At 43.3% G+C, this 9,773-nt stretch overlaps 1 protein-coding gene across 2 annotated transcripts in view; it reads left to right on the top strand.

Annotated features, from left to right (window-relative positions):
* The first annotated feature begins 246 nt into the window (after positions 1 to 246).
* Positions 247 to 9,773, top strand: part of Ddr2 (discoidin domain receptor tyrosine kinase 2) — a 133,492-nt gene continuing 123,965 nt past the window's right edge. Inside the window, exon 1 of one of the 2 annotated variants that reach the window (XM_021159760.3) lies at positions 247 to 853. In XM_021159760.3, the coding sequence (XP_021015419.2) occupies positions 721 to 853 (133 nt within the window). In that variant the 5' untranslated portion in view covers positions 247 to 720. Of the gene's footprint in view, positions 854 to 949; positions 1,214 to 9,773 lie in introns of those variants that run through there. The other variant, XM_021159767.3, reaches the window with a different exon arrangement.

The following is a 9,773-nucleotide window of genomic DNA, read 5'->3' as shown; positions in this document are numbered from 1 at the left end:
GGTAGAAACAGACTCTGAGCAGTAGCCAATTGAGGACTGAATCTAAAAAAAAGTAGAAATTCTGGACACTAGAAGCATCTAAGTTCTTCTTCCTTCTCTCTCTCTCTCTCTCTCTCTCTCTCTCTCTCTCTCTCTCTCTCTCTCTCTCTCTCTCTCTCTCTCTCTCTCTCTCTCTGGCAGTGAGGGGAAGAGAGTAAAACAAACTTTCTGGAGGAGGGCTCAGTGCTCAGCTCTCATGGCCAAAATACGAAAGATCAGCTCCATGTGTGTGACTCAACTGTCCAGGAAATGAGAATCGCAAGAGACTCCAAACCTGACGTTGTGCTTATAGCTTCAGCTCGAGTAAGAAAAATGAGGTGGGGGGAGTACCCCATGACGGGACTCGAGTCTTAGATGCAGGAGAAAGGCACCGAGAGGCATGGTGGCAAGAAGGCAAAAGAGAGCTGCATCTTTAAGTCCTCCTATGGTTATACATATTTTTCTTCTATGAATGGGTTTTGCTGTAAATTATAGCTTTGCTCGTGGTCCCTTGGGTCAAAAGAAATAGTCTTTAAACAGCAAACAGCTCTGATTGGTGACTTGCCTTCTTCCCTCCCCAACCCCCTTCCTAATTGAAAGCAAATGTGCAATATATTGGATGCTGGGATCCTTGGCGCAGGCCCAGGAATCCTCAGAATGTGAGGTCTCTCTCAAAGGCATCTTGCATCAGCCTGTGGATGTATGCCTACCACGGGGCTCCTTCACCGGCAAAGTGGAAAAAGAAGTGGTTCCCGAGAAAGTCTTCTGGGTTGGGGGAACCTTCTGGATTATAACCGTTTTCTTCTCTTCAAACCTGGGCGTCCCTGGACTGCAAGTAAGTGATGTGGCGCCTTCCTCCCTGCCCCCACCTTCGTTTTCTTTTCTAAAAACGAAAGCTCTAAGTGGACTTCTCTTGGTGTGTCAGGAAAAGTTCGGAAAAGCGGCAGAGGGCAGAGTTTGAATCAGGGCGGAAGGGCAGGAAGCTGGGCTCTTCAAGACTCGGGACCGAGGCAGATCTCATGTTTTGGGGTCTGGATTTGTGTCAGCGAGGGAAGAATAGGAGCCAATAACCAAAGAAGGCCGAAGCGAGGTACAGGACTCCATAGCAGCTGCAAGTACAATAAACAGTTTTAGCAGAGCTGGAAATGTTGGCAGGCAAGACAGGCCGATCGCAGAGTCCGGCTGCTGGAGAGAGGTGAGCCAGGAGCTGTGTTTTCAGGCTTTAAGCGCTGGTGTTTGAGGGACCTGAGTTTTGGTGAGAACGTGGCCTAGCACCTTTTGTGATTTAATTGTGGGAAGGGAGACGGTGGCTGCGGGCTTGGGATGAGGGGTGGCTTCACCTTTGGTCTTGGGTAAGGTTGGGCGGGAAGGCCAGCTGCCTGGAGGGTTTGCAGTGGGTGACACGAAGCAATCACTTCCCAGACTCTCCTTCTCCCCAGCGCTGCGTGCTGTTCTTTTTGTTGTTAGAGGGCCAGTCTATTAGCAGTTGGGACCCAGTGTTCTGGCCTACCCATCTAAGGGACAGAGTTCTCTGCAAGTGGCAGACATACTTAGGTCAGCCATTTGAGGAGACTTTGGAGAACTCAAGGCAGCGGTGCCTTTAGCACCATCTTAACTGTTCAGCTTTCGCATCCTTCCCTTAGTGGCAACTGGAGCGTGGAAAGGGGGGTCTTTGCAATTACTGCGGTCTCTTCTGACCCGTTCATTACACAGATTTCAGACATGTTAGCATGGCCGTAGTGCCTGTTGCACTCCACGCTTATGCCTTCAGGTTTATTTTTAAGATTTCGAAGAGACAATGGGGCAAGTCTTCTCCAGGGCGTTTATCAGCTATAAAAAGATGGCAGAAGTGGTTCATCAGCTGGTGGCCCTTGGTGTGTGTGTCAATGTTGGTGTGCGTGTGTGCACGTGTGTGTGTGTGCACGTGTATGTGTAAAAACGAAACAAAAAAATTAACATTTGAGTCCTTGCTCTGACCAGCCTCCAGATATTTCCCTGTTATTTGATTGATTGTCCACCGTTCTGTAAGGCACCATTCCTGTTTCACAGGAAAGGGTTTTAAGACAGAGAAGTGAAATGAATTGTTCGAGGAAGCACAACTAATGTGTTTAAAAGTTGTTACATCCGGAGTCTGGTCCTCCGAGTCACCGTGGGCAGTTCTCCCGTCTCCCACTCCACATTTGGACTTGCTTACTTCTGGAGTCAAACTTCATGTTTCACCGGGTGACCAGGAGGTACCCATGCCAGGCTAAGGGAACGGTTTGGATTTGCACGCAGAGAAACACTTGCCCGGGTATCAGATGGAGGTTAAGTTCCAGGTACTGGATGTCTGTTTAGCTTTGGGATGCAGAGAGCCTGGGACTTTTAGAGTTGGTAGACCCAGGTTAGGTTCTGTCTCTTCCTTTTACTGCTTCCTGCACTTCAGCCTTGAGAATACTCTTGAGTTTTACTGTTTTAGACTCGGACATGAATGCATTCTGGAGGCTATGAAGGGCTTCATTAGGCCAGCTCTTATGGTTGTAATGAAATGTGACTGAATGTACTGGAAATTAGCTTTTCTCAGGTTGGGTCTGGCAGTTGGTTCAGACCTGTAAGACTGTGCAAAGCTCTGAAATGGGGAGTGGCTCTATCTTCACTCCTATCTTTTTGTGTGTGCATACATGCACACGTGTGTGTACAGGTGCACATGTGCAGGTATGTTTGTGTATGTGGAGGCCAGAGGTTAGCCTCGGGGATAGGATCCCTCGTTGCCCTAGTGCTCACTCAGTAGGCTAGGCTGGGTGGCCTCTGGGCTTCAGGAATCCTCCTGTCTCTGCCTCTGTGCTGTTGGTTTCCGAGTGTATGCCTTCGCTCGGCATTTTAATGTGCATTTCAGGAGACTGTACTCAGGTTCTTGTGCTTGTGTGATTTGTGTGATAAGAACTTTACACACTGAGATATCTCTCCAGGTCTTCATGCCTATCTTCTAACGGAACCATCCTGCCTCATGGGGAAAATACTCCTGGATTTTCTCTCTAAAAAGTCCCTTTTAGGTCAGGTTTGTGTATGGTTCCTTATCTAAAATGGAGTGGGTTGAAGGTCAATAGGTTACTCGAAGTATCTCTGGATCTGCACTGTCTCTGAATGAGCAAGGTTTAGTCTGGAGGAGCTTCGTGGCCAGCTGAGGACAGGTCCCAAGCCCAGGGACATCTTATCACTGGCAAGTGCATCTCCCTTCATCTTCCACTTCACGTGGCCTGTTCTGAGCCTGCAGTCAGAAAAGTTGCAGTTCTCCTGAAGTAAGAGTCTAAGGCTAGCCTGTGGGAGCCTCCACCTCTGTTTCTGCTTAAGGTCCAGTTGCTTGTAGAAGTGTCACGGATCAGAGAAGTTTCTAGAATCTCAGGATCAACAGTTTTCCTGCCCAAGGGCAAAGCAGAAGCGCTCTCCAGAGAAAGTCCTTCATTGTCTCTCCTCCAAAACCTTCCCATATTACTTCCTTCCAGGCTTACACAGTCACTTCCGGGAATGGAAGCCATTTGGGTCTGTATTCCCCATAGGGAATTTTGTTCTAACCTCTCCACGTGATAGCATTTTTAACAGATGTTCTAATAAAGACAGAGTGCTTCCCGCCTATCAGTGTCATGCCACATACATTTAGCTTTAATTCAGACATCCGTCTCAACTTTCTTCGGAAGATGCAACTCCTGGTATTCCATATCACCTCAAACACATAAGCCAAATCAGGGCCCAGCTAAAAATGGACTACCACGACATGCTAGTGTGTGCTGGCTCACATCAATGCGGACTTGTCTGCAATGTGGACACACTAGATTCTTTATGTGCTTGGCCTGCTGACAGCTGTACAACATATGAATTGCTTGACTCTTTTCCCACCAGGCCATGAATGTGCCCAATATCCCCACGCATCCCAGAGTTGCTCTGAATTCAGCTCCTGGATTAAAATCCTCACAGTGTGTCCTTACAGCTGAGAAGATGATGTTTTAATACACTTGCTCAGCAGTAATTTGGAACCCCAGGTAGGCCTTAAGGACTTCTAGACCAGTTAAATAAATATATCCAAAGGTGGAAAACAAGAGTGGGTAGTTTGTTACCCAGGTCATTCTAATGTGAAGCAGAGATAAGTATTTGTGCTGGCATGAGTCTAAGGCATTTCAATTCAATTCTGTTTGATTTTTTTCCCCCAAAATAACACAGCCCAACAAAGACATCTAGATAACTGTCCAGTGATATTTACTGGAACTCCAATGACCTGATGGTGAAACTTAGGGACTTTAAGCTCTTCCTTTTATTCATTGTAGTCACATATGTTTGAATATATTATAATCAAGGCTGCATGCTTTATAAATAATTTGGTTATAAACAATTCTGTTATTTTGATGCTAGTTCTAAATTTTGTATTCTGTTCTTAATGTCTTACATAGAACCGTTGAATGTTTCCAACTTTCTGTGTTGAATGTTTCCAACTTTCTGTAATTCTTCAGAGATGCAGAATCCTGCCAATTGACATATTGTGTACTTGCTAGCCGGACTCTCACTTTGTCCCGTAAACACAGAGAAGATCAGCTTTGAGTATTGTCCTGGCCTGGAAGATGAACATACAAATAAAGATGTCGCAAAGATGAGTTTAGACTGTTGCCACAAGGCGGAACTTCCATGGCTTTTCTAGAAACTAAGTAAGCTCTGTTGACAGTACAGTCTTGTCACTGTGTTTCAAGCCTGCCTTAAATCTTTGATGAGCCCTTTAAACTTGCCACTCAGAGGTCAGTGCTGCCTGGTATCTCCACAGTGTGAGATTGGTGATGGGGAAGGGGCATGTGATGAGAAGAGCTTGCCAGGTGGCTGTCAGTCATAGTATGAGGTTTTGGTCTCAACATCATTATTTTCCCGTGTATTACTTGGGAAGTCCTATCTTCACTGAGCTACAATCTCCATTGTCTTGCTCATCCACTTTTATTCTCTTTGTTTGGGGGCGGGTCAGATAAAGTAATGGAAGCTGGAAAGCATCATTTATACAACAATGGTAGGTAGGGATGCCCTTTGGTTTCTTTCATAGGAAGCTGTCCAGTAAAATTTGCTGAAGATTTGTTAAGTCTTTTGTAAAGACTTAAAAAAAAAAAACCTAATTGTGTCAGAGAAGGTCACTGAACTCCCTGGAGCTGGAGTTACAGGCAGTGATGCACTGCCTGATGTATGTGCTGGGAACTGGGAACTCAGGTCCTCTGTAAGAACAGCAAGTGTTCTTAACCGCGGAGCCACCTCTCCAACCTCTGTGTTTAGGGTCTTAATGGTCTAGGATACTGGAATAAATTAAGATGGGAGAGGAAGTAACCTAGTGCTTTTCAATGTTCCTTTTTAAATGTAGTATATTAGGAATTTATAAAACATGAAACAGCTAATCTCAGAATTATCTTGTCTAAGGCAAAAAGTTTCTCATTAGCCTTTTCTTCCCAAATAGTGTTATTCTCAAAAGCCACAGGTATATTTTATGAAAATGTTAATTGATATACCAAAAGCATATTTCTATCTATTATAAATTGTATAGAATTCTGGCATCATCTACCCTAATTTTGTTTTTCTGTATTGATTTAGTAATTCTTCAGCAAATATTTATTTGGTATCTACCCTCTAGGTTCTACATTTTAGTGATTATAATAATTTATTATCATTTCTTTTTTTCTTTGTAAGTGTATGTCCATATTCATGTGTGAGTAAATCTCTCTCTCCTCAAGTAAGCTAGTCTGGCCAGCCAGTGAGCTCTAGAGCTCTGCCTGTCTCTTCCTCCCAGGACCAAGAATTGCAAGCACACACAACCATGCCAGTCTCTCATTCTATAAAACATGGATTCTGGGCCATCCAACCTAGGTCCTTATGCTTGTGCAGGAAGCAATGTACCCATGGGGCCAGCATCACTGCCTGGCCCTGCAGGAAGCACTGTGCCAACGGGGCCAGCATCACTGCCTGGTCCTTCATGGCTTTAGACAGTCATTGTTTTAGGTTCTGGGGCACATCACATGGATTTGGACTAAAGCTGACTTGGAAAATGGTTATTCAAGGTTAGGTAATAAGATTTTACACTTTCAGGTTTGCTGAAGTACGATTAAATAACTCAGCAATAGGAATTCAGAAATGGCTCCCGTATATGATAGGAGAGCCAGAAGTTTTACAAAAAGACTGAAAGGTTTGTGTTTTATTTTTCACAATTTCCTTAAAAAATTGATAGGCTTTATATTTTATAGCAACTTTAGCTCTACAGAATAATTGAGAACAGAATATCGTTCTCTTAACCCTGCACTCTCTCACTTGGTTGCCCCGCTGGCAACATCTTGCATTGGTAATTTTTATTTTTATCAACCATTCAATATGTACTTATTAAACATTTCATGTCCTCTGTTAGTTATTACAGAAGGATAAGAGAAATATATCACATTTATTTCTTTCAAACCATGTATAATGATACTTGTTCATAGTTTAAGGTCCTGTTTATTTAAACAGCTGCTGCGCCCTTAGTACTTGCCTAGCAGTGCTAGAGCTGGGACATTGTAGGCATCCACTAATTGTGTGATATTAACAGGCAAAGGATCTAGAAGCCAAACATAATCTGTCTTTAGGACTTAGGAGTCACAGACACACCTAGCAGTGACATCTTTTGAGATTTAGAAAATCTCAAAAACAATACAGAGCAGTGCTTAAGCAAGGGTAGGGGAGACAGGTATCAGCAAAGGCAAGCAAACCACTGCCCACATGACCAGTGCCTTGGCTGGGATGGGCCCAGGGGGAGCACTATGCTCCTCCTCATCTCTGTTGATCTCCATCAGCATCAAGTCATACTTATCTGCATCAAAGACTGAAAACAAACCACACAGCTCATGGCAAGGTGGGAGAAGGTGTGTGTGTGTGATTGTGTGTGATTATGTGTGTATGTGTTAGTGATTGTGTGTGATTGTATGTGTGTGTGATTGTGTGTGTGTGTGTGTGAGATTCGGGAAGATCTAAAGCACCATCACTCTAATATAAGTGCTTCACATTGCTTACCGGGAGTAAAATGAATTAGGATTTTGGTTTGTAAAAGGAACTCATACCCTGGCAGTCCTCATAGGAGCTGCATCGAAATGCTTTGCCATCCTGCAACTTCATAGACGCTAATAAAACTTAGAGGGTGGGTCAGGGTTACAGAGATCCTTATAGGGCAACAACCAATATAATGAACAGAGGGTAGAAGTTACATTCTCTCCAGAAGTGTTAACTCTTACTGGTGACCAGGTACAGCTCTGCTTGCTTGTTCATTGTTGAGTCAGACTTTGACTCTGTAGCCCAGGCTAGCCTGGAATTTAACTATATAGCTCAGGTAGACCTGAACTCAGGATGATACTTCTACGTCATCTTTCCAAGTGTTAGACTTAGCGGTGTGCACTGCCACACCTGGCTCAGACAGTTTTCTAATCTTAGGATGTGTGGATTATATAGCTTTAAAATTAAGAAGGTGATGATAATGTACAAAATAGCATAAGAGGAGATTAAAGAGAAATACAGATTGCTGCTTGCTAGCCTTGGTTGAATCATGATATACCCTTTTTACAGAAATGAATTACCTTTTCAAGTTAAAAATTCCAATTCCCAACCCACGTCCTAGCAAGTTATTTGGGGGATTTGGAGATCAGCTGATGGTGAAGCTTATGTGGAGTCCTGAGATCATGCGGTGGTGCATACCTGTATTCTGGCATTAGGAAGGCTGAGTCAGGAGGATCCTGTTCAAGGCCAACATATAGTGATACCCTGCTTCATTGAAATAATGTTTCTATGGGGAGCATATAGCCAGCATAGCTGACTCTGTGTTGATGAAGGAATACAGTTGAAAAGGTGGTACCTTATGAGTTTAGGGTTCTCTATAAAGCTACAGTAATCTAGGCAGCACAGAACTAGCAAAGAACAGTATGTAATAGCATGGAAAGCCCTAAATCGACCAACACAAATGCATTCAGAGAGTATTGGACAAAGGAGTAAGAGTCGTACAGCAAAGACAAGGAAGTCTTTTTTCTTAGCAAACCCAGTGAATCTAGACAATCACTGCCATCCTCCACAGAAGCCAAAGAGTATCCCAGACCAACTGTACCTTTGAAGCTACATGAAGGAGATAATAGATAAGCTGCAAATCATTAAAATTAACTTCCTTCTTGTTAAAGACAATGTCAAGATAAATGGGGATATCAACCAGAGATTAGGGAAAAACATTTGCAAAAGACGTGATCTAAGAAATACAAAGAAAGCTGGGCGTGGTGGCGTATGCCTTTAATCCCAGCACTCGGGAGGCAGAGGCAGGCGGATTTCTGAGTTGGAGGCCAGCCTGGTCTACAAAGTGAGTTCCAGGACAGCCAGGGCTACAGAGAGAAACCCTGTCTCGAAAAAACAAAAACAAAAACAAAAACAAAAACAAAAACAAAAATCCCAAAGAAAAGAGACATTCAACTTTGGAGCAAACAGACAATTGCTTAAAAAAAATGATGAAATACTTGAAGTACACTTCAAGAGAGATGGAGGGCGCACACGCACACACACAGAGTCAGATTCCCGAAAAGCTACACATGCTTCCACCATAGGCTGTAGCAAATACACACTCTAGTATTTGCTTAGATGAATTGGAAGACTTCGGCCACACAGAACTGCATGTGACTTTTATCTGAATCTGGAGTGGCCAAGCTATACTTCAGTCTAAGTGACACCTACCTCAGTGGGGGACGCTGATAGCAGCGGAGGTTAAACTCCTGTGAAGGCAAGTAGCATAGGAGAAACATCCCAGTGTTTGCTCAATTCCTCTGTAATCCAGAACTGCTCTACAGAAAAGTGTAATGAAGAATATATTTTTCCCCCGTGAGCCTGTAAGTACTAACACTGTGACTCTATCTTTAGCTCTTTCTTATCTGAAGGAAAGTATTGTGATATAATAATAGCTGGGCATTATTTTTATTTCAAAATGATTGATTATGTGTCTTTGATAGCATCATTGTAACAGTTGTATTTTAAGATTGAATAGTATTATTTTACTTAATAAAGCAATGTGAAGCAGAAACTTTAACGATTACCGATTCACAGCAAGTATCCAAGCGCTCCAGGGCATATTTGATAAGATAAAAATCTTCTTGCCACATGACAACTATTACTTAAACGGCCATCATTTACATTATTTTAGCTATGACAACAGACAGATAATCTTGCTTAATATCATCCTATCATAATATCATAAGATGTTATGGTTGGAAGTGCAGTAGACCAAGGGTTAATAGGCTGCAATTCTGATTTTAACTTTGCAAACTTTTAACAGTGAGACTTTGCATGACCATTGTTCATGTCTTTGCACTTGAAATGTTCTTTTGTGGGCTGGCAGAATGGCTCTGCAAGTGAAGGTGCTTGTTGCCAAACAAAGACCATGGCAAAGGGAAAGAACTGACTCTCTCAAGTCACCTCTGACCACCACCACACATGTGCTGTGGTCCACATACACACACAGACGCATGCATACACACAATAGATAAGCAGATGTAAAAACATAATGTTCATATCTAGAAAGAACATCACAAAATCCCAGTTGGGTCCTGGTAAACACTGCCTGGAACTAGCACCCACACCCAGAGTCATTTCACAGTAAAACCTTGAGTCATATCTGCTGCTCTCTGAACAGATTCCTGTCTCCCTGCACCTCAGCTAAATAGTCCTCTTCTTAAAGTGCAAGCTCCAGTTTCAGTGTTCATGCAGCTCAGATC

Source organism: Mus caroli, unplaced genomic scaffold (genome assembly GCF_978045245.1).
Source record: "Mus caroli unplaced genomic scaffold, Mus_caroli_1 scaffold_1, whole genome shotgun sequence".
Classification (NCBI taxonomy): Eukaryota; Metazoa; Chordata; class Mammalia; order Rodentia; family Muridae; genus Mus; species Mus caroli.
This window is presented reverse-complemented; position numbering and strand designations above follow the sequence as displayed.